At 43.1% G+C, this 25,699-nt stretch overlaps 1 protein-coding gene across 7 annotated transcripts in view; it reads right to left on the reverse strand.

The window, feature by feature from the left end:
• The window catches only part of msh3 (mutS homolog 3 (E. coli)), a 153,436-nt gene that overhangs the window by 32,999 nt on the left and 94,738 nt on the right, over positions 1-25,699 (reverse strand). For all 7 annotated transcript variants that reach the window (XM_029716201.1, XM_029716199.1, XM_029716200.1 and 4 more), the window contains exon 20: positions 24,560-24,717. In XM_029716201.1, the coding sequence (XP_029572061.1) occupies positions 24,560-24,717 (158 nt within the window). The remainder of the gene's footprint in view (positions 1-24,559; positions 24,718-25,699) is intronic.

Genomic DNA, 25,699 nt, shown 5'->3' on the forward strand with positions numbered 1-25,699 from the left:
TACAGATATGCATCTGTTGGTCACAGATACCTTAAAAAAAGGGTAGGGGTGAAAACCAGAATCAGAAAACCATTCAGTACCTGGTGTCACCACCATTTGCCTCATGGAATGAGACACTCCTTCGCATAGAGTTGATCAGGCTGTTGATTGTGGAATGTCGTCTCACTCCTCTTCAATGGCTGTGCGAAGTTGCGGGAACTAGAACACGCTGTAGTACACGTCGATCCAAAGCATCCCAAACATGCTCAATGGGTGACATGTCTGGTGAGTATGCAGGTCATGGAAGAACTGGGACGTTTTCAGCATTCAGGAATTGTGTACAGACGCTTGCAACATGGGACCATGCATTATCATTCTGAAAAATGAGGTAATGGTGGAGGATGAATGGCACAACAATGGGCCTCAGGATCTTGTCATGGTATCTCTGTGCATTGACATTGATTAAATGCAATTGTGTCCATAGCTTATGCCTGCCCATACCATAACCCCACCGCCACCATGGGGCACTCTGTTCACAATGTTGACATCAGCAAACCGCTCTTCCAAAATATGCCATACACGCTGTCTGCCATCTACCCGGTACAGTTGAAACCAGGATTAATCCGTGAAGAGCACACTTCTCCAGCGTGCCAGTGGCCATCGAAGGGGAGTATTTGCCCACTGAAGTCGGTTACGACGCCTAACTGCAGTCAGGTCAAGACCCTGGTGAGGACAACGAGCATGCGATGAGCTTCCCTGAGACATTTCTGACAGTTTGTGCAGAAATTCTTCAGTTGTGCAAACCCACAGTTTCATCAGCTGTCCGGGTGGCTGGTCTCAGACGATCCCGCAGGTGAAGGAGGAGGTCCCGGGCTGGCGTAGTTACACGCTGTCTGCGGCTGTTTTACCAGGAGGCGGCTTATAGTAGAGAAATTAACATGACATTTTCTGGTAACAGCTCTGGTGGACATTCCTGCAGTCAGCATGCCAATTGCACGCTCCCTCAAAACTTGAGACACCTGGCCTTTTATTTTCCCCAGCACAATGTGCACCTGTTATGATCACGCTGCTTAATCAGCTTCTTGATATGCCACACTTGCCAGATGAATGGATTATCTTCGCAAAGGAGAAATGGTCACTAACAGGGTATGTAAACAAATTTGTGCACAAAACTTGAGGGAAATAAGATTTTGTGTGTATGGAACATTTCTGGGATCTTTTATTTCAGCTCATGAAACATGGGACCAACACTTTACATGTTCCGTTTATATTTTTGTTCAGTGTATATTAAAACATTCAGGTTTCAAACAATTAAGTATGTTTGGAAAATGCATACTGCCTCCAGTTCATTGCAAAGTAGTGTGTGACGCACTAATGAGGCCTGCCTTCCGTTGCCGTTTAATGCCGCATTCAAAACAACTGGGAACTCGGAAATCTCAGACTTCAGTGCGTTCAAGACAACAGGGGAAAGAAATATCTCTGACTGGGAAAAATCTTTTTGAACGGTCATCCAACTTGGAATTCCAACTCGGGAACTCGGGCCGCTTTCTAGAGTTCCGACTTTCCGACCTGAAGATCACTGACGTCATGATTTGATCTCGTATATTTCAGAGTTTCCAGTTGTGTTGAAAGCACCAATCTCTTGCCCTGTCTGACAGACGTTCCACTCAAAGGCTCTGTATCTGTATGCTGTACGCATGTAATGAGATAGGTAATGAAAATACTGTACACGCGCCAATTTAATTTGTACACGCGCTAATTTAATTCTACAAAAGTATGCAAATTAACCTATAGGCCGATAAGCATGACCAGTCAAATATATTTCCATTGACTGGTATTTCCATCATTAAATAGGCTAAAAAGCATTATTTCATAATGGGATTTTTTCCCCTAATTCTCCCGGTAAATTGGCAATTTAATTTAATCTGCTTTTCTAAAATAAAATGTACAAATAAATCGGACAAAAGCAGGCTATTAACGGCTAACGGAAATCCTGGTGTGTGTCTATGCGTGTGTGTGTGAGCAGAGCCTTAGATTAGGATGCAGATGAGAATTCTGTTGAAATGCTGTCAGATAAACATGCAGCAAATCACAGGATAAGAGATTCATGAATCCAGACAGACAGACAGACAGACAGACAGACAGACAGACAGACAGACAGACAGAGAGAGAGAGAAAAATCGCAACTCACATGAACTAGATTAGTCTGTCCCTAGCCAGCTCTGGACTCTCACTGATAACCATTGACTAATAATGGATTGTTCACCTCTAAACATTTCAATATACAAATCAAACAATCCAAATATACAGTCAACAATACAGCCCAATTGTCCCAGTAGTATGACTACAGCCAGTTAGTGCATTGCAGGACAACTCAACTCCTACCAATACAAGCAACATTAATTTCATTTTCAATATGGTTTCTGCACCTCTCAACATGCTTATTGTCATTTGACCAATCAGATAAACTGCTAACGTCTGTAACAACAGATGTAACTTGGGGCTCCCAGGTGGCGCAGCGGTCTAAGGCACTGCATCTCAGTGCTAGGGGCGTCACTGAACCTGAATCCAGGCTGTATTGGGAGTCCCATAGGGTGGAGCACAATTGGCCCAGCATCGTCCAGGTTTGGCCGGTGTAGGCCGTCATTGTAAATAAGAATTTGTTCTTAAATTACTTGCCTAGTTAAAGAAAGGTTAAATAAAAATAATAATAATTTAAAAACCATGGTTACGGCACATGCCAGAGAGAGAGGAGGGGTGCCTCTGCATCTCCTCAACCAATTAAGGTGTGCATGTTGCGTGCATGTGTGTCACACTCCAGGAAAATGTTATCAGTCAAATATATAACGTAGCCTTGCAGTGGATAGACGTAGAGTATAAGATCATGAGGCTATTCAGCTGGCTCAGTGATGCCAGAGCAAACTGTGTGGTCATTTATTTCTAAATAAAACAATGAAACTATTATTTGGATAATTTTATATTCTGTGGCTGTACGGACTGGCACTCACTCACAAAATAAGGAGCTGTTAGCTGCGTTTCACCAGACCATAAGCATCTGTGGACATCATGGCTGTCTTTGAGTTTCCTCTCGTTTAGGGAGTGATTTTCTGCTGATTCGCTGTACGCATTCATTTGTTTATTTATTCTGTTTCACTTCCTCCATTATTTAATTATTTATTCTCTCGATTAGGCCTCCAGAGTAGAGGCAGTTTGCCAGCAAAAACTCAGAGTCTAAGCGAAGCCAGATGGGTTGTAGGACCCTCCATGCCGTGCTCTGCCACCCACCCACCCGAAAGCCATTCCATGCCACCTCTGTCCACACTTCCAACAGAACAGACGCCAGTGGAACATTGGAAGACTTTCCCTTTACACAACAACCATGCCCTTCACACAAAACATCCCCGTCAATCCAGCTATGAAACATTCAAGGCTGGGTCTGGGTGAATGGACCATGATGAGCCTACTCGTGGACTAAAAACACTTTCAATAGAGAGTCTACATTGAAGGATGGTTTCCCAGACACAGATTAAGCCTAGTCTTAAAAGCAGGCTCAATGTAGAATCTCAGCTGAAAATGCTTTTTTAGTCCAGGATTAGGCAGAATCTGTGTCACAGAAACAGCCCCTTAAAGTCTACATAGATTGAAGGGGTCTGTCACTTCTGGAGTAAGCTTATCCTCACTCAGGGATCAATCATCTCTACTACTAAACTGTCTTTAGAAACAGAGGTCTATCAGTCCCTCCAGCATTTCACAACATTTTTGTATTATATTTGAGGGTTGATGGCTCACCTCTCTAACCGCTAGGCTACTTGTCAACCAGTAATAGTGCGGTGATTTTTCAAATCTGCATAAAATGCGGGAAATTGTTGATTTATTTAATTGATCACAAAATCCTGGAGAGACTAGTCTATCGTGTTTCTGCTGCTAAGGGATTGACTACGTGTGGATCTTCTGAAGCTCAAAGTCCATGCAGGCTGCATCTAAAGCACCGTGTCAGAGAGATGCTACAATACAGACTGCAGAATCAAGACATGAAAACCATTTTGACATAATATATGACATGAAAACAAAGAAGAGAAGATAGGAGACATCAGAGAACAAATAGTAATGGCTGGTTTGAATGTACGGTCGATGTAAGGTCCTTTTCAAACAGCTTTCTACATTTCATTTCCTCTGCGGTTTCCATAACAACAGTGAGGAAAAGAGAAAATATGCTCCATAACCTTCAGATTCAATATGTCCATCAGAGATAAAATACCATCAGAAACACATGGACAACACACATGCACTCGTTCCATCAGAAGTCAAATACCATCAGCCCTGAACGCACAAACAACGAGACACATACACACTCTCCAACCAAGGGATTCACCAGAACTAAAATAGCATTCTCTCTGTCCTTTATAACACACAGACACAAAGTGTGAGATAAAGAGAGGGATAAGACTGGCAGAGGAGGATGGAGGAATCTACCTTTTCTCTTTCAGTCATCTCAGAGGAGTATATATTCATTATGAGTTTATTATCCAGATAAAGCATAATCTTTCTCCTCTCTCCAAAACACTTAATTGTAAATGGCCATACAGCATATCTTATTTATAGTCTGGGAGAGAGAAGAGAGAGAATGAGAAAGGGATGTAGGAGAGAGAAAGAGAAGAAGAAAAGTGGGAACATGTGAGTGTTGGTACTAGAGAGAACATCAGCTACTTCTACAGGGCAGTACTTCAGAACAGAGGGGGAGACAAATGGGGAGAAAAAGAGAGCGGGAAGAGAAAAAGCATCAGAGAAACCCTCATACTTCAAGCATTGCTGTGCTTTAAAGACTGGCAGAGCTCTGATCTACAGCCATAGTACTTAGATAGCCTTTTATATCCTACGAAAACTGTACTGTTCTTTACACCCACAACAACTGAAGTTTGTTGACCTGGTTTGACAGAAACATAGAGAGAGGAAAAAAGAGAGAGGGACAGAGGTTTCTCCTGTGTGTGCGTGCACACACACACACACACACACACACCCTGTAAATTAGCCAAAGTTGGCGCTCAGAGGAGTGATCCACATAACAAAGCAGCAGCTACTCTTCCTGGGGTCCAGCAAAATTAAGGCAGTTTATACTATTTTAAAAACATTACAATACATTCACAGATTTCACAACACACTGTGTGCCAGGCCCCTACTCCACCACTACCACATATCTACAGTACTAAATGTGTATGTAATAGTGCGTATGTTATGGAGTGTGTGTGTGTATGCATGCATCTGTGCCAATGTTTGTGTTGTTTCACAGTCCCCGCTGATCCATAAGGTATTCTTTTATCTGTTTTTTTTAAATTAGATTTTACTGTGTCAGTTACTTGATGTGGAATAGAGTTCCATGTAGTCATGGATCTATGTAGTACTGTGTGCCTCCCATAGTCTGTTCTGGACTTGGGGACTGTGAAGAGACCTCTTGTGGCATGTCTTGTGGGGTATGCCAGTAGTTTAGCTGTGTGCCAGTAGCTTAGACAGACAGCTCGGTGCATTCAACGTGTTTATTTATTTTATTTTTATTTCACCTTTATTTAACCAGGTAGGCAAGTTGAGAACAAGTTCTCATTTACAATTGCGACCTGGCCAAGATAAAGGAAAGCAGTTCGACACATACAACAACACAAAGTTACACATGGAGTAAAACAAACATACAGTCAATAATACAGTAGAAAAATAAGTCTATATACAATGTGAGCAAATGAGGTGAGATAAGGGAGGTAAAGGCAAAAAGGCCATGGTGGCAAAGTAAATACAATATAGCAAGTAAAACACTGGAATGGTAGATTTGTAGTGGAAGAAAGTGCAAAGTAGAAATAGAAATAATGGGGTGCAAAGGAGCAAAATAAATAAATACAGTAGGGGAAGTGGTAGATGTTTAGACTAAATTATAGATGGGCTATGTACATGTGCAGTGATCTGTGAGCTGCTCTGACAGCTGGTGCTTAAAGCGTGTGAGGGAGATAAGTGTTTCCAGTTTCAGAGACGTTTGTAGTTTGTTCCAGTCATTGGCAGCAGAGAACTGGAAGGAGAGACGGCCAAAGGAGGAATTGGCTTTGGGGGTGACCAGAGAGATATACCAGCAGGAGCGCATGCTACGGTGACCAGTGAGCTGAGATAAGGTGGGACTTTACCTAGCAGGGTCTTGTAGATGACCTGGAGCCAGTGGGTTTGGCGACGAGTATGAAGCGAGGGCCAGCCAACAAGAGCGTACAGGTCGCAGTGGTGGGTAGTATATGGGGCTTTGGTGACAAAATGGATGGCACTGTGATAGACTGCATCCAGTTTATTAAGTAGGGTATTGGAGGCTATTTTGTAAATGACATCGCCGATGTCGAGGATCGGTAGGATGGTCAGTTTTACGAGGGTATGTTTGGCAACATGAGTGAAGGATGCTTTGTTGCCAAATAGGAAGCCAATTCTAGATTTAACTTTGGATTGGAGATGTTTGATGTGAGTCTGGAAGGAGAGTTCACAGTCTAACCAGACACCTAGGTATTATAAAGTTGTCCACATATTCTAAGTCAGAACCGTTCAGAGTAGTGATGTTGGACGGGCGGGCAGGTGCAGGCAGCGATCGGTTGAAGAGCATGCATTTAGTTTTACTTGTATTTAAGAGCAGTTGGAGGCTACGGAAGGAGAGTTGTATAGCATTGAAGCTCGTCTGGAGGGTTGTTAACACAGTGTCCAAAGAAGGGCCAGAAGTATACAGAATGGTGTCGTCTGCGTAGAGGTGGATCAGAGACTCACCAGCAGCAAGAGCGACATCACTGATGTATACAGAGAAAAGAGTTGGTCCAAAAATTGAACCCTGTGGCACCCCCATGGAGACTGCCAGAGGCCCGGACAACAGGCCATCCGATTTGACACATTGAACTCTATCAGAGAAGTAGTTGGTGAACCAGGCGAGGCAATCATTTGAGAAAACAAGGCTATTGAGTCTGCCAATAAGAATGTGGTGATTGACAGAGTCGAAAGCCTTGGCCAGGTCAATGAATACGGCAGCAGATGATTGTTTCTTATCAATGGCGGTTACGATATCGTTTAGGACCTTGAGCGTGGCTGAGGTGCACCCATGACCAGCTCTGAAACCAGATTGCATAGCGGAGAAGGTGCGGTGGGATTCGAAATGGTCGGTAATCTGTTTGTTGACTTGGCTTTCGAAGACCTTAGAAAGGCAGGGTAGGATAGATATAGGTCTGTAGCAGTTTGGGTCAAGAGTATCCCCCCCTTTGAAGAGGGGGATGACCGCAGCTGCTTTCCAATCTTTGGGAATCTCAGACGACACGAAAGAGAGGTTGAACAGGCTAGTAATAGGGGTTGCAACAATTTCGGCAGATCATTTTAGAAAGGGTGCAGATTGTCTAGCCCGGCTGATTTGTAGGGGTCCAGATTTTGCCGCTCTTTCAGAACATAAGCTGACTGGATTTGGGAGAAGGAGAAATGGGGAAGGCTTGGGCGAGTAGCTGTGGGAGGTGCAGTGCTATTGACCGCGGTAGGGGTAGCCAGGTGGAAAGCATGGCCAGCCGTAGAAAAATGCTTATTGAAATTCTCAATTATAGTGGATTTATCGGTGGTGACAGAGTTTCCTATCCTCAGTGCAGTGAGCAGCTGGGAGGAGGTGTTCTTATTCTCCATGGACTTTAGTGTCCCAGAACTTTTTTGAGTTTGTGTTGCAGGAAGCAAATTTCTGCTAGAAAAGCTAGCCTTGGCTTTTCTAACTGCCTGTGTATATTGCTTTCTAACTTCCTTGAAAAGTTGCATATCACGGGGGCTGTTCGATGCTAACGCCGAACGTCACAGGATGTTTTTGTGTTGGTTAAAGGCAGTCAGGTCTGGAGAGAACCAAGGGCTATATCTGTTCCTGGTTCTAAATGTCTTGAATGGGGCATGCTTATTTAAGATGGTGAGGAAGGCATTTTTAAAAAGTAACCAGGCATCCTCTACTGACGGGATGAGGTCAATATCCTTCCAGGATACCCGGGCCAGGTCGATTAGAAAGGCTTGCTCGCTGAAGTGTTTCAGGGAGCGTTTGACAGTGATGAGTGGAGGTTGTTTGACCACTGACCCATTACGGATGCAGGCAATGAGGCAGTGATCACTGAGATCTTGGTTGAAAACAGCAGAGGTGTATTTAGAGGGCAAGTTGGTTAGGATGATATCTATGAGGGTGCCCGTGTTTACGGCTTTGGGGTGGTACCTGGTGGGTTCATTGATAATTTGTGTGATATTGAGGGCATCAAGCTTAGATTGTAGGATGGCTGGGGTGTTAAGCATGTCCCAGTTTAGGTCACCTAGCAGCACGAGCTCTGAAGATAGATGGGGGGTAATCAGTTCACATATGGTGTCCAGAGCACAGCTGGGAGCAGAGGGGGGTCTATAGCAGGCGGCAACGGTGAGAGACTTGTTTTTAGAGAGGTGGATTTTTAAAAGTAGAAGTTCAAAATGTTTGGGTACAGACCTGGATAGTAGGACAGAACTCTGCAGGCTATCTCTGCAGTAGATTGCAACACCGCCCCCTTTGGCCGTTCTATCTTGTCTGAAAATGTTGTAGTTAGGGATGAAGATTTCAGAGTTTTTGGTGGTCTTCCTAAGCCAGGATTCAAACACGGCTAGGACATCCGGGTTGGCAGAGTGTGCTAAAGCAGTGAATAAAACAAATTTAGGGAGGAGGCTTCTAATGTTAACATGCATGAAACCAAGGCTATTACGGTTACAGAAGTCATCAAAAGAGAGTGCCTGGGGAATAGGAGTGGAGTTAGGCACTGCAGGGCCTGGATTCACCTCTACATCACCAGAGGAGCAGAGGAGGAGTAGGATAAGGGTACGGCTAAAAGCTATGAGAATTGGTCGTCTATGACGTCCAGAATAGGGAGTAAAAGGAGCAGGTTTCTGGGGGCGATAAAATAGCTTCAAGGTATAATGTACAGACAAAGGTATGGTAGGAACTGAATACAGTGGAGGTAAACCTAGGCATTGAGTGATGATGAGAGAGATATTGTCTCTAGAAACATCCTTGAAACCAGGTGATGCCATAGCATGTGTGGGTGGTGGAACTGAAAGGTTGGATAAGGTATAATGAGCAGGGCTAGAGGCTCTACAGTGAAATAAGCCAATAAACACTAACCAGAACAGTATTGGACAAGGCATATTGACATTAAGGAGAGGCATGCTTAGCCGAGTGATCATAAGTGTCAATACCTATCATAAATAAAAGTTGTGATGAAGTCAATCTCTCCTCCACTTTCAGCCAGGAGAGATTAACATGCATATTATTAATATTAGCTCTCTGTGTACATTCAAGGGCCAGCCGTGCTGCCCTGTTCTGAACCAATTGCAATTTTCGTGGCACCTGACCACACGACTGAACAGTAGTCCAGGTGCGACAAAACTATGGCCTGTAGGACCTGCCTTGTTGATAGTGTTGTTAAGAAGGCAGAGTATTGCTATATTATAGACAGACTTCTCCCCATCTTAGCTACTACTGCATCAATATGTTTTGACCATGACAGTTCACAATCTAGGGTTACTCCAAGCAGTTTAGTCATCTCAACTTGCTCAATATCCACATTATTTATTACAAGATTTAGTTTAAGTTTAGGGTTTAGTGAGTGTTTTGTTCCAAATACAATGCTTTAGAAATATTTTGGGATAACTTATTCCTTGCCACCCACGCTGAAACTAACTGCAGCTCTTTGTTGAGTGTTGCAGTCATTTCAGTTGCTGAAGTAGCTGACGTGTATGGTGTTGAGTCATCCACATACATAGACAATCTGGCTTTACTCAGTGGCATGTCGATAATAAAAATTGAAAAAAGCAAGGGTCCTAAACAGCTACCCTGGGGAATTCCTGATTCTAACTGGATTATATTTGAGAGGCTTCCATTAAATAACACCCTCTGTGTTCTGTTAGACAAGTAACTCTTTATATACATTATAGCAGGGGGTGTAAAGCCATAACACATACTTTTTCCAGCAGCAGACTATGATCGATAATGTCAAAAGCTGCACTATAGTCTAACAAGACTGCCCCCACAATCATTTTATCGTCAATAATCAGTCATTTGTGTAAGTGCTGTGCTTGTTGAGTGTCCTTCCCTATAAGCATGCTGAAATTCTGTTCTGTCGATTTGTTTACTGTGAAACAGCATTGTATCTGGTCAAACAATTTTTTTCCCAGAAGTTTACTATAGGTTGGTAACAGGCAGATTGGTCGGCTATTTGAGTCAGTAAAGGTGGGCTTTATTATTCGTTAGCTTCCCTCCAGGCCTGAGGGCACACGCTCTCTAGTAGGCTTAAATTGAAAATGTGGCAAATAGGAGTGGCAATATTGTCTGCTATTATCCTCAGTCATTTTCCATCTACATTGTCAAACCCCGGTGGCTTGTCATTGTTGATTGGCAACAATCATTTTTTCACCTCTTCCATACTGACTTTACGGAATTCAAAAGTACAATTCTTGTCTTTCATAATTTGGTCCGATATACTTGGATGTGTAGTATCAGCGTTTGTTGCTGGCATGTCATCCCTAAGTTTGCTTATCTTGCCAATGAAAAAGTAATTAATAACCTCTTAGGGCTAGGGGGCAGTATTTACACCGCAGGATAAAAAACGTATCCGATTTAATCTGGTTACTACTCCTACCCAGTAACTAGAATATGCATATACTTATTAGATATGGATAGAAAACACCCTAAAGTTTCTAAAACTGTTTGAATGGTGTCTGTGAGTATAACAGAACTCATATGGCAGGCAAAAACCTGAGAGATTCCTTTACAGGAAGTGGCCTGTCTGACCATTTATTGGCTTTCTTTAACATCTCTTTCCAAAACAAAGGATCTCTGCGGTAACGTGACACTTCCCACGGCTCCCATAGGCTCTCAGAGCCCGGGAAAAAGCTGAATGTCGTCATTGCAGCCCCAGGCTGAAACACATTATCGCCTTTGTCAAGTGGCCGATCAGTAGACAATGGGCATTAGGCGTGTGCACTGGTCGCCCCCGTCTTTCTTTTTTTCTCCTCTATTTAGCTAAACGCATATTCCCGGTCGGAATATTATCGCTTTTTTACGAGATAAATTGCATAAAAATTTATTTTAAACAGCGGTTGACATGCTTCGAAGTACGGTAATGGAATATTTTGAAATTTTTTGTCACGAAATGCGCCATGCTCGTGACCCTTATTTACCATTTCGGATAGTGTCGTGAACGCACGAACAAAACGCCGCTGTTTGGATATAACGATGGATTATTTGGGACCAAACCAACATTTGTTATTGAAGTAGAAGTCCTGGGAGTGCATTCTGATGAAGAACAGCAAAGGTAATAACATTTTTGTTATAGTAAATCTGATTTTGGTGAAGGCTAAACTTGCTGGGTGTCTAAATAGCTAGCCCGTGATGGCTGGGCTATGTACTTAGAATATTGCAAAATGTGCTTTCACCAAAAAGCTATTTTAAAATCGGACATATCGAGTGCATAGAGGAGTTCTGTATGTATAATTCTTAAAATAATTGATATGCTTTTTGTGAACGTTTATCGTGAGTAATTTAGTAAATTCCCCGGAAGTTTGCGGGGGGTATGCTAGTTCTGAACGTCACATGCTAATGTAAAAAGCTGGTTTTTGATATAAATATGAACTTGATTGAACAAAACATGCATGTATTGTATAACATAATGTCCTAGGTGTATCATCTGATGAAGATCATAAAAGGTTAGTGCTGCATTTAGCTGTCTTCTGGGTTTTTGTGACATTATATGCTAGCTTGAAAAATGGGTGTCTGATTATTTCTGGCTGGGTACTCTGCTGACATAATCTAATGTTTTGCTTTCGTTGTAAAGCCTTTTTGAAATCGGACAGTGTGGTTAGATTAACGAGAGTCTTGTCTTTAAAATGGTGTAAAATAGTCATATGTTTGAGAAATTGAAGTAATAGCATTTCTAAGGTATTTTAATATCGCGCCACGGGATTACACTGGCTGTTGAGTAGCCCATAGAGGTTAATGGGTGCGTGCTTATTAGAACTGGAATAAGTAGTTTCATAAATGCATCGAGTGCAGTGTCTGGTTGCTCCTCATTACACACCACAGACCAACATATAGTCTTTATATCATCAATATATGAATCACAACAAAACCTATTGTACACTATATTAGGCCCAGCCTTTGGAACTTTGGTTTTCCTATATATGGCTATTATATTGTGCTCACTATATCCTATGGATTTGGATACTGCTTTAAAGCAAATATCTGAAGCGTTAGTAAAGATATGATCAATGCATGTTGATGATTTAATTCCTGTGCTGTTTGTAACTACCCTGGTATGTTGACTGACAACCTGATCCGGGTTGCAGGCACTGGTCACAGTTTGAAGTTTTTTTCTGAGTGGGAAGCTTGATGATAGCCAGTCAATATACTTCTCTGTTGATATCACATACATTATCAAGCATTTCACACATATTATCCAGATACTGATGTTAGCACTTGGTGGTCTATCGCAGCTTCCCACAAGAATGGGCTTTAGGTGAGGCTAAGTGAGTTTCAGAGATTGTCAGAATATGAATGTCATCTGTTAATAGCAAATTATTCATATGTCAATATGGGCTATTTTTAGCACTTTTCTGGGTTGCTTGATTATCAGAGGTAGACTTATGTTATTTACATTGGAGCTGATAGTGCAGGGTGAGCTGCATAAAGTGGTCTTCCTACTATTGTACACCGCCTCAGTGCTAACAGTGTAACTCTGGTTTATAGGCTCATGATTACTGCTTACAATAGCTGTAGGATAAACAGATGTATTCGGTGCAATTAGGGGTACATAAATTAAATTACTTACATTGTGTTTGCCAATGCCCCTAAGATCATGAACATTTGATGCAGCACTATGACGACTCATTGTCACAATGGTAGGGAGAATGAGGTACTTTTATTTTATTTAACTAGGCAAGTCAGTTAAGAACAAATTCTTATTTACAATGACAGTCCTACCCAAGCAAAACCCTCCCTGTACCAGCTGTTTTCTGCCGGGGGCTTGAGTGTTCTCGCCATGGCTGTGGATGCCCATCCAGCTACCTCTCCCTGTCCTAGTCAATCAACTGCCTGGGCACAGCCTGGACCACCACGGCCCCCCTCCACTGGGCCGTGCTCTCTGGATCAGAGCTTCTCAGGTGAGTTCTGTGGCTCTGGCCTCGCAATCTTCTTCGAGGCCGTGATCATTCCGGCAATTTTGATAGGGAGTTCAATGGTGAGGCATATGTCTGTACCTGGGGCAAAGACTTTGTGTTATCCTGGGGCAAAAGTTTAGGATATCACCAGGTTGCTTCCCGAGGCTGAGTCAGTCACCGGGTGCTGATACTGTCATGGTTCATGTGGGGTCAAATGACATTATGAAGGGCAGCTCAGAATGGCTCAAGATGGATTTTAAAGAACTGATTGGGTCTCTACTTGACACCAAGAAACGCCCCATAATATTTGGCCCTCTGCCCTCCCTAAAACGTGGCATTGAACGGTTCAGCAGACTTTTAGCCCTCCATAACTGGCTACGAGACTATTGCTGCTCTGTGGGTGTAACATTTATTTACAATTCTGATACCTTCTGGAAAGAAAGCTTGCATTATAAGGAGGATGGGATCCACCGAAATCATTTGGGTTGCTGGATCCTTTCTCAGCATTATAAGACTTATCAATGACCCAAGTCCAGCTCATTGTGTCGCTGAGATGTCATAATGCTTCAGCAAATGTACATTATCCTAGGGGCGTTGGAAGACACAATGTAAATAACCTAATTTAACATGTTAACATATGTAGCTTAAGAAACAAGGTTATTGAAATCAATAATTTGCTAGTAACAGATGATATTCATATTCTGACAATCTCTGTAACTAATTTAGATAATAGCTTTGATGATACAGTGGTAGCAGTACAAGGTTCTAACATTTACAGAAAATACAGAAATGCCGGTGTTGCGGTGTATATTCAGAACCACATTCCTGTAAAGCTTAGAGAGGATCTCATGTTAAATACTGTTGAAGTTATATGGTTACAGGTTCACCTGCCTCACTTAAATCCCATTCAGTCAGTATCTAGATAACACGTGTGAAATGCTTGATAATGTATGTGATATCAATAGAGGTATCTGGGTGATTTAAATATTGACTGGCTTTCATCAGGCTGCCCACTCTAGAGACATCTTCAAACTGTAACTAGTGCCTGCAACCTGGTTCAGGTTATCAATCAACCAGGGTAGTGACAAACAGCACAGGAATGAAACCATCAACATGTATTAGTCATATCTTTACTAATACTGCAGAAATTAGTTTGAAAGCAGTATCCAATTCCATCGGATGTAGTGATCACAATATAATAGCCATATCTAGGAAAACCAAAGTTCCAAAGGCTGGGCCTAATATAGTGTATAAGAGGTCATACAATACGTTTTGTAGTGATTCCTATGTTGTTGATGTGAAGAATATTTGTTGGTCCATGGTGTGTAATGGCGAGCAACACTTGACACATTTATTTCTTATCCCAGTTACTAATAAGCATGCACCCATTAAGAAAATGATTGTAAAAACTTAAATCCATGTGGGTTGAGAGGGATGAAGCAAAAGAGATGGCAAATAGGTCTGGCTTTACAACCGATTGGCAAGCGTAACGCAAATTGAGAAATCATGTGACTAAACTGAATAAAAAGAAGAAGAAACCACACTATGAAACAAAGATAAATGACAAAGAATGATAGTAAAAAGCTTTGGAGCACCTTAAATTAAATTTTGGCCAAAAAGACAAACTCATTAATTGAATCAGATTCATCACAAAATCCACTGATATTGCCAACTACTTTAATGATTTTTTTAATTGCCAAGATTAGCAAACTTAGGCCTGACATGCCAGCAATAAACGCTGACACTACACATCCAAGTATATCTGATCAAATTCTAAAAGACAAGCATTGTAATTTTGAATTCTGTAAAGGAAAAGGTGAAAAAAATATTATTGTCTATCAGCAATGACAAGCCACCGCGGTCTGACAACTTGGATAGAACATTTCTGAGGATAATAGTGGATTATATTTCCACTCCTATTTGCCATATCTTCAATTTAAGCTCACTAGAAAGCGTGTGCCCTCAGGCCTGGAGGGAAGCAAAATGTATTCCCCTACCTAAGAAGCGCAAAGCCCCCTTAACTGGCTCAAATAGCCGACCAATCATCCAGTTACCAACCCTTAGTAAACTTTTGGGGAAAAATGGTGTTTGACCAGATACAATGCTATTTTATTGACAACAGACTTTCAGCACGCTTATAGGGAAGGACACTCGACAAGCACAGCACTTACACAAATGACTAATGATTGGCTGAGAGAAATTTACGCTAAAAAGATTGTGGGGGCTGTGTTTCAGTATGATATATTGGATAAAGTAATAAAGACAGACACCAATGTCTAGTTCAATAGCCTTGTTCATGCATTGTACAAATCCCTACACGCGGAGTCCGGGGAACAGTCCGGCTAGTCGATTACCTATCAACTAGACTCCGTAACATCATCCTTTTCAATAGAAAGTGCAAACATAACAGCATAACATTAAATTCTTAACAATCAAGTCATAACAATTAAAAACGCATGACATTTTCTTTTTACTTCAGTTGTCATCTTCCTTTCTTTTTAAATGTATTTTTTTTAAATTTTTATTTATTTTTTAAATAAACTGGAGGACAAGTTAACACAGTCTCTTGCTTACAGAGTAAGCCTGTCCGGTGGCTTGCACAGCCGACCCACCCGTGAGTAAGTATGGGCTCTGACAGGGGTAGGATTAGGGCCACGAGCTGGAGAGCTTGGTGGGGTAGAAGCCTCACCTTCAGTTGGCTCATGTCTCAATTCTGCACCTCTTACCCTTAGGCCTGGACTGTGATCCAGCTCATCTAGGTGAGTGTATGGCGTGTTCTGGTTTGTCTGCTCTGCTACGCGCAGATCCACCCGATTGCGACGATAGAGGGAGCCACCAACATCCACCAGGTAAGAGCGTGGTGCAACTCTCTGTAGGCACGTGCCCAGCCTCCAAAGTCCTGTGTGGTCTCCCGGCAGCGGTTTCATCCTTATCGTTTCACCCACCTCCAGCTCTGGTAGGTCTCGAGCAGTCCGGTCGTAGAAGCACTTAGCGAGCTGCTTTCTGTGACGCAGTTTGTCCGTGACGCCAACCATGACGCAGGGCTCAAGTAGCTTGTTAGCTACGGGGATGGCAGTCTTCAGACGTCTGGACAGAAGGCGTTGTGCTGGGCTGCTGTCCATGTTTTCGGTGGGTGTATTCCTCCACTGTAAGATCGCTTTCCATGGGTCGTTGCTGTCGCGCGCGGCCCTGCTTAACAGGTTTTTTGCAATCTTGACAGCTGACTCTGCCTTGCCATTTGCTTTTGGGTGTCTTGGAGAGGAGGTCACGTGGTCAAACTCCCATTCTGAGGCGAAACGCTTGAACTGTGCAGTGAATTGTGGGCCATTGTCCGTGATTACCTTGTCAGGCTGACCTTGCCTGGCAAACTGCGCCTTGCAGCGCTTTATGACCGTTTCTGCAGACAAGTCAGGGAGCAGTTCAATTTCCCAAAAGTCAGAGTAGTGATCAACAATGAGAAGATAGTCCTTTTGTCTATGGCTGAATAAGTCCATGCTGACGATTTGCCAGGCCCTTGTGGGTAGTTCGTGTGACATCATGGTTTCCTTTTGCTGTTCATGAGCGTACTCGTTGCACGTGGTACAGTTGCTGACAAAGTCTTTAATTTCTGCTTGCATGTTTGGCCAGTATAATGTTTCACGAGCCTAACGTGACTGGAGTGTATGCGGGTAAGCATCTCTGGACGTAGTGATTTGGGAATAATGACCTTCTGACCTCTGAACAAGACGCCATTTTGCACGCTGATCTCATCTCGAAAGGTCCAGTATTCTCTCACTGTGAAAGGTGTCTCCTCTTTCAGGTATGGCCAACCTGCGAGAGCCATGGACTTCAGTGATTGTAGGTGTTCGTCCTTGTCAGTGTGTTGCCTGATCTGGGCTAGGCGGTGATCTGTGACGTTTAAGTAGTCTGCCTGATTGATCTGTTGAACATCTTGTTGTTCCTGCTGTAGCGAACAGATGGCCTGCCGCTGATAGGCAGTGCCTCTGCCTGTACATTGTGCCGTTGCCCTGCTCAGTGTGTCGCTGATGTACATCTCTGGTCCTGGCTTGTAAATGACCTTCAGGCTGTAGTTTTGCAGAGTCAGGAGCATGCTTTGAAGCCTCTTGGGCGCGTTGAGGAGAGGTTTACTGAATATGGCAATGAGTGGTTTGTGGTCAGTTTCAGCGGTGACCAGCTCTCGACCATATAAGTAGTGATGGAATCGCTGGCAGGAGAAGACGATGCTGAGGCACTCTTTCTCAATTTGTGCATAGTTCTGTTCGGTGGGGGTGAGCGCTCTCGAGGCAAACGCAACGGGTTGGCCTTCCTGCATAAGGCAGCATCCAAGTCCCCTTTGGCTGGAGTCACTCTGGATTGTGACAGGCTTCGTGACGTCGTAGTAGCGCAACACTGGCATGGATGAAGCCAGCGATTTCATCTCCTGCACCGCGGCCTCATGCTTGGGTAGCCAGTGCCATGGTGTGTCTTTGTCCAGCAACCGGCGCAGAGGCTCACAGACTGCTGATAGGTGTGGCATGAACTTTGCAAGATAGTTTGCAAAACCGATGAGACGCTGTACGCCTTTTGCATCAGATGGGTTTGGCATGTCGAGGATCGCTCGGACCTTGTCTGGGTCCGGCTTCAGGCCTTTTGCTGAAAGAATGTGGCCATGGAAGTGAACGTCTTTCACCTTGAACTGTAGCTTCTTCAGGCCAAGACGAAGCTTAACTGATCGACAGCGCTCCATCAGTGCCAGGAGCTTCACATCGTGGTCGCGTTCTGCTTCATCGTCTGTGTCACCACAGCCTACGATCAGGACATCATCGGCGATGGGTTCAATGCCCTTGAGCCCAGCCAGTAACTCGTGCTGCTTGCGTTGGTATATCTCAGGTGCCACTGAGACACCAAACGGGAGCTTGAGCCAGCGTTTCCGACCCCAGGGGGTCCAGAAGGTAGTCATGAAGCTGCTTTCTTCGTCCAGCTTGCATTGAAGGAATGCATCTCGGGCATCCACCAAGGTGAAAATCCTGGCCTTGGGAAGCTTGTAGAGGACATCCTCTAGTGTCGGCATGATGTAGTGGGATCGTTTCAGTGCTTGGTTCAGATGCTTTGGGTCGATGCAGACCCTCAGCTTCTCTGGTTTTTTCACTATGACCATATTGCTGATCCAGTCAGTTGGTTCGGTCACAGATGTCATGTGGCCATCGGCCTCATACTTGTCCAGCTGGGCCTTCACAGCCACTTTCATTGCAATGGGCACATTGCGAGGAGCACACTGGACTGGAGTGATGCTCTCATCCACTTCAAAGTGTACCTCCCCAGGCACTGATTCAACGGGCATGTTGAATACATCGTCATATCTGCTGAGTAGTTGTTCTTTGGACAGGGGTCCATGCTGGACATGATCCACAACGTGCAGGTCATTTGGTACAGTGAACTGCATCAGTCCCAGGCGTTCGCATGTAGAGCCTGAGAGGAGAGGATGTTGACTGGTTTTCACAATCTCAAACTCCAGCTTGTGTTTGCGTCCCCGAATAAGACATTCGGTCTCAAAGGTGCCCATAGAGCTCATTAGCTCTCCTGAGTACAGCTTTAGTCTAGTGTCGCTGGGCAATAGATGTGTGTCAGGTGCCAGATTGATTTTGTCTTTGTAGCTCATTACATTGCATGTAGCACCGGAATCCAGTTGACATTGTTGTTGCTTGTTGTGTAATCGTAGTGTCACAAACCATTTCTTCCCTCTTGAGTGTACAGCCCCAATGGATTCATGCATGTAAATGTCACTTTCACTGTTCAGCTCTGAACATGGAGTGATGTCATCAACACAGTGAATCTTGCCCTCACTCACCCTTCTTTTGCTTTTGAGACACACTTTTGCAAAGTGATTATTAGTTCCACAAGCTCTGCATGGTTTTCCATAGGCAGGGCAGTGCTCTTTTCCACGTGTGTGCGTATTCCCACAGTATTTACATGCTACTGGGCTCTCTGTGTTCACCGTTCGTGGTGAATTACTCTGCCTCGATTGGTTTTGCCTGAATGTCTGCCTAGCAACAGCGTGAACAGTATCAACGTTGGAGCGTGGTGTTTCGATTTCCATTGCTCTCATTCTCATGTCAGTGACTTCGGCAGTGCGGCACATTTCGATGGCAGTTACTAATGTTAAGTCCCTCTCTCTCAGTAGACGCCGGCGTGTATCCTCATTTGCAATTCCCAATACTATTTTGTCACGAATCAATTCATCTTTCAATCTCCCGTATTCACAAGTGGCTGATTTTTCTCTCAAACGGGTTACAAAGTTGTGTACTGACTCACCCTCTTCCTGTTTGCAGCTTCCGAAAACGAACCGCTCGTAAATTACGTTTCTGGCGGGTTTGAAGTAATTCTCCAATGCATCCAATATAGCCTTTGCATCACACTGTTGTCGCGCTGTGAGGGTGAGATTGTGCCGGTAGATATGCCTGCATTCGCTGCCCATTAAACTCCTCAGAGTTGCCGCTTGTACCTCGTTGGGTTTCTCATGTAGACCGGTCGCCAGCGCATAGTCCTCGAATTCATCCCTAAAATTGTCCCAATTAGTATTCCAGTCCCCTGTGAGAACCATGGGATTTGGTGGCGGAATGTTCGCTGCCATAGCGATGGAATAGGAGATCTCTTTGCCTTCAGTCATCGAGGTAGGTAGTGATGCTAGCTAACCAGCTAACAACTAGTTGATCAGTGTTGTGAGTAGGAATCGGCGTGTGTTCGCATATGGAACGTAACCGCGCCTATACTGTACTTAGCAACAAAAATAACAAACGTGTGGTTTTCGAGCCACTTCTGATACCATGTTTCAGTATGATATATTGGATAAAGTAATAAAGACAGACACCAATGTCTAGTTCAATAGCCTTGTTCATGCATTGTACAAATCCCTACACGCGGAGTCCGGGGAACAGTCCGGCTAGTCGATTACCTATCAACTAGACTCCGTAACAGGCTGTTTTTGTCATGCCGTGATCCGTTTCACCTGTCTTTGTGATTGTCTCCATCCCCCTCCAGGTGTCGCCCAACTTCCCCATTATGCCCTGTGTATTTATACCTGTGTTCTCTGTTTGTCTGTTGCCAGTTAGTTTTGTTCTTCATACCTACCAGCGTTTTTCCCTTTGCTCTTGTCTTGTCTATAGTTCCTGTTTTTAGTTTTCCCAGTGTTGACCTTTCTGACTGCCCTGATCCTGCCTGCCGTCCTGTACCTTTGCCCCACGACTCTGGACTACCGACCTCTGCCTGACCTGACCCTGAGCCCGCCTGCTGTTCCAGTGAATTACACCCAATCTGGATTATTGACCCCTGCCTGCCTTGACCTGTCATTTGCCTGCCCCTGTTTGAAGAATAAACTTCTGTTTCTTCAACACTGTCTGCACCTGGGTCATACCTTAAAACCTCTTGGGGCTAGGGGGCAGTGTTGAGAATTTTGAAAATAATATGTGCCCATTTTTAACTGCCTCCTACACCAACTCAGAAACTAGGATATGCATATTATTAACAGATTTGGATAAAAAACACTCTGAATGTTCTAAAACTGTTTGAATGGTGTCTGTAAGTATAACAGAACTCATATGGCAGTCAAAACCCTGAGACAAATTCTAACAGGAAGTGGATATCTGATGTGTTGAATAACTTTTAAGCCTATGCCATTGAAACACACAGGGACTTATTAATCATTGAGCACTTCCTAAGCCATCCACTAGATGTCACCAGTCTTTACAAAGTGGTTTGAGTCTTCTACTGTGAAAACTGACCGAACGAGAGGCTTGGAAAGTTGGTCATAAGCGGATGGCCTATACTACTCTGGCGCGCAAGTGCATGTTTGGGTACTCTCGTTCCAATGCGTTTTAAAAGAGTATGCAATCGTCCGCCTTGAATATTATTGAAGTTCTGATTGAAAAAGGCCCTAATGATTTATGCTATACAACGTTTGACATGTTTGAACGAACTTAAATATTTTTTTCCCCCTCTTTGGTGAAGACAAGTCCGGCGGGCGTCGTTCATGTTTTTGAGTAGCCTACAGGACGCGCTAACAACACGGAGCTTTTTGGACATAAATTATGAGCTTTTTCAAACAAAACTACATTTGTTATGGACCTGGGATTCCTGGATGTGCCTTCTGATGAAGATAATCAAAGGTAAGGGAATATTTACATAGTATTTTTGATTTTAGATCTCTCCAACATGGTGCCTAGTCTGTATCGCCAAGCCTATTTTTCTGAGCGCAGTACTCAGATTATTGCAAAGTGTGATTTCCCAGTAAAGTTATTTTTAAATCTGGCAATGCGGTTGCGTTCACGAGATGTTAATCTATAATTCTTTGAATGACAATATAATATTTTACCAATGGTTTCGAATAGTAATTATTTAATTTGTTGTGCTGATTGACTGGCGGTATTGGAGGGAAAATATTTTCTCAACATCAACGCCATTGTAAAATGCTGTTTTTGGGTATAAATATGAACTTGATAGACAATACATGCATTTTTTGTTCTAACATAATGTCCTAGGAGTGTCATCTGATGAAGATTGTCAAAGGTTAGTGCATAATTTTAGCTGGTTTTCTGCTTTTGGTGACGCCTGTCTTTGCATTGACAAAACATTACACACAGCTATTTTCAATGTACTGTCCTAACATAATCTAACTTTATGCTTTCGCCGTAAAGCCTTTTTGAAATCGGACAACGTGGTTAGATTAAGGAGATGTTTATCATTCAAAGGGTGTAAGATAGTTGTATGTTTGAGAAATTTGAATTATGACATTTCATTGTTTTCAAATTTGGCGCCCTTGATATTTCACCTGCTCTTGATAGGGTGCACCAGGGGTGGGACACTTGCAAGCATATATGTCACATAAACCCAAACCACAGCTACATGCAGCACGAACCTTTGATGATCTTCATCAGATGACACTCCTAGGACATTATGTTATACAATACATGCATGTTTTGTTCAATCAAGTTCATATTTATATCAAAAACCAGCTTTTTACATTAGCATGTTTTGTTCAGAACTAGCATACCCACCGAAAACCTCCGGTGAATTTACTAAATTACTCATGATAAATGTTCACAAAATACATAACAATTATTTTAAGAATTATAGATACAGAACTCCTTTATGCAATCGCTATGTCCGATTTTAAAATAACTTTTCGGCGAAAGCACATTTTGCAATATTCTGAGAACATAGCTCAGCCATCACAGGCTAGCTAATTTGACACCCACCAAGTTTGGGGCTCACTAAACTCAGAACTACTATTAGAAAAATTGGATTACCTTTGCTGTTCTTCATCAGAATGCACTCCCAGGACTTCTACTTCAACAACAAATGTTGTTTTGGTTCCAAATAATCCATAGTTATATCCAAATACCTCCGTTTTGTTCGTGCGTTCAGGTCACTATCCGAAGGGTGACGCGCGAGCGCATCTCATGACAAAAAAATTCAAAATATTCCATTACTGTACTTCGAAGCATGTCAAACGCTGTTTAAAATCAATTTTTATGCGATTTTTCTCGTAAAATAGCAATAATATTCCTACCGGGCGACCTTGTATTCATTCAAAGGCTGAAAGAAAAAAATTGAGAATTCTCATGAACACGCATCTCCAGTCTCACTGTCCCCAGCCTGACCACTCACAAAATCTCCTGCTGTTCTTCGCCCAGAGACAGGAGACACGTCATTCCACTTTCTGGCGCCTTCTGAGAGCCAATGGAAGCCTTAGAAAATGTCACGTTACAGCAGAGATGCTGTATTTTCGATAGAGATGCAACAGAAGGACAACAAATTGTCAGACAGGGCACTCCTGTATGGAATCTTCTCAGGTTTTGGCCTGCCATCTGAGTTCTGTTATACTCACAGACACCATTCAAACAGTTTTAGAAACTTTAGTGTGTTTTCTATCCAAATCTACTAATTATATTGCATATTCTCGTTTCTGGGCAAGAGTAGTAACCAGATTAAATCGGGTACGTTTTTTATCCGGCCGTGAAAATACTGCCCCCTATCCCAAAGAAGTTAACGGCACTTTTAACAAGGCAGGTCCTACAGGCCCTAGTTTTGTCGCACCTGAAAATTGCAATTGACTCAGAACAGGGCAGTAAGGCTGGCCCTTGAATGTACACAGAGAGCTAATATTAGTAATATGCATGTCAATCTCTCCTGGCTCAAAGTGGAGGAGAGATTGACTTCATCACAACTTGTATTTGTGAGAGGTATTGACATGTTGAATGCACCAAGCTGTCTGTTTGAACTACTGGCACACAGCTCGGACACCCATGCATACCCCACAAGACATGCCACCAGAGGTCTCTTCACAGTCCCCAAGTCCAGAACAGACTATGGGAGGCGCACAGTACTACATAGAGCCATGACTACATGGAACTCTATTCCACATCAAGTAACTCATGCCAGCAGTAAAATTTTATTTAAAAAACAGATAAAAAATACACCTTATGGAACAGCAGGGACTGTGAAGCAACACAAACATAGACACGCATACAAAGAAACGATAACATGGATTTTTAACATGGATTTTGTGTTATAGATATGTGGTAGTAGAGTAGAGGCCTGAGGGACCACACTTAATATGTTGTGAAATCCTTTATAAATGTATGGTAATGTTTTTAAAATATATAACTGCCTTCATTTTGCTGGACCCCAGGAAGAGTAGCTGCTGCCAGCAGTACGGTATGAATTAGGGAAAGTCTTCTTCTAACGCTGATGTGTGTTTCTTTGGCTGCCACGCACTCAAGTTAACAATATCAAAACAAAAGTAATCATTTATGTGGCCAATACTATCCATAGAGGTGTGTTATTGTGCAATTTCTATATATATATATATATATATATCCAACACGATTTTAATATGTACCTTTCTGGTAGGGGCAGTGTTGGCCATGCAGTACTCAATATTGTCTTAAGTCTAATTTCACTAGAGAAAGAGAGAGAAAGACAAAGACAAAACAAAAGAAAAACAGAGAGCGATGGAGAAAAAATAAAGTCTGCTGTATTTGTATTTATTATGGATCCCAATACCTCCTTTAGTCTCTCTCTGCTCACATGGTAGCATAAGCGGTGAACAGAAACACGCTCGCTCGTGTATGTGTGTGTGCGTGCGTGCACGTGTGTGAGAGGGAGAATCGTCTCTGATCTCTCTCATATTACCTGGCAACCATTGAGGAGCTACAAATGCCACCAGAACCACTCACAGTTGATTGCAGAACTAAGTTGCTAATGAGTCGATAATGGGCAACAGGGGCTGACAATGTGTCAATCAGTAATCACATTTACTGATATCTATCTATCTATCTATCTGTCTATCTGTCTATCTGTGTGTGTGTGTGTGTGTGTGTGTGTGTGTGTGTGTGTGTGTGTGTGTGTGTGTGTGTACCTGGTGTATATGCCATCCAGGATGCCCAGTCTTGCCTCTGTAGCTGGTACATATGATCCCACCTGGGCCATGATGCTGACTAGTGCCACCTGGCGGATGTAGGAGCTCTTACCCCCCATGTTTGGGCCTGATATTATCAGAGTCCTCCTCCCGTCACCCTGAACAAACAGAGAGGGGGGGACAAAGTGTAAATAGCTAATAACTAAGTGGTGTTATTTTTTTTTTATTGTCACCCCTAAGCTAAAAGCCACGACCTCCGACATATTGCAGCTGAGAAAACAACTCTAATACTTAATTTTAATTTTCTTTCTCTTTAAAATCATGTGACAATCATGATACTTCTTCTTAGTTGTTTATCCTCAAAAAGATAGGGGTCAAAATGATTGATACCCCTGTTTTCAATACTTCAACTTGCAAGGATAATGCCACTGAGCCTTTTTATCTAAAATGTTTTATGAGATTGGGGAACACATTGGGAGGGATCTTAGACCATTCCTCCATACAGAATCCTTCTAGATCCTTGATATCCTTCGTCTGTACTTACGGTCAGCCCTCTTCAATTCAAACCACAGGTCTTCAATAGAGTCCGGAGACAGATAGCCATTGCAAAATGTTGATCTTGTGGTTAATTAACCATTTCTTTGTGGATGTGTACGTGTGCTTGGGGTTATTGTCTTGCTGGAAGAGCCACTTGTGGCCAAGTTTGAGCCTCCTCAAACTCCGGCCTCTACGGTCACCAGGCCGCTCGTTAGGGCGCGCACCTGTCACCAGCGTTACACGCATAATGACACTCACCTGGACTCCATTACCTCCTTGATTACCTGCCCTTTATATGTCATTCCCTTTGGTTTCTTCCCCAGTCATCACTGTTCCTGTTTCATGCCAGTGCGCTGTTTGTGTTTGTTTTGTTCATTTATTTATTCAATATATTCACTCCCTGAACTTGCTTCCCGACTCTCAGCGTACATCATTACAGAATGAGAACTCAACAAAGGGAAGCATCAGGGAGTGTTTTTTTGTTATGTTTTTGTGTTGGGGGTGATGTCAGGTCTGGGTGTTTGAGCTACCTGGGAGGCCTCAGCCGGTTTGTAGGCTCCCATGCCTCAGCGGGTTTGATAGGCTCCCATGCCTAAGCTGGGT

This window comes from Salmo trutta, chromosome 27 (assembly GCF_901001165.1).
Source record: "Salmo trutta chromosome 27, fSalTru1.1, whole genome shotgun sequence".
Classification (NCBI taxonomy): Eukaryota; Metazoa; Chordata; class Actinopteri; order Salmoniformes; family Salmonidae; genus Salmo; species Salmo trutta.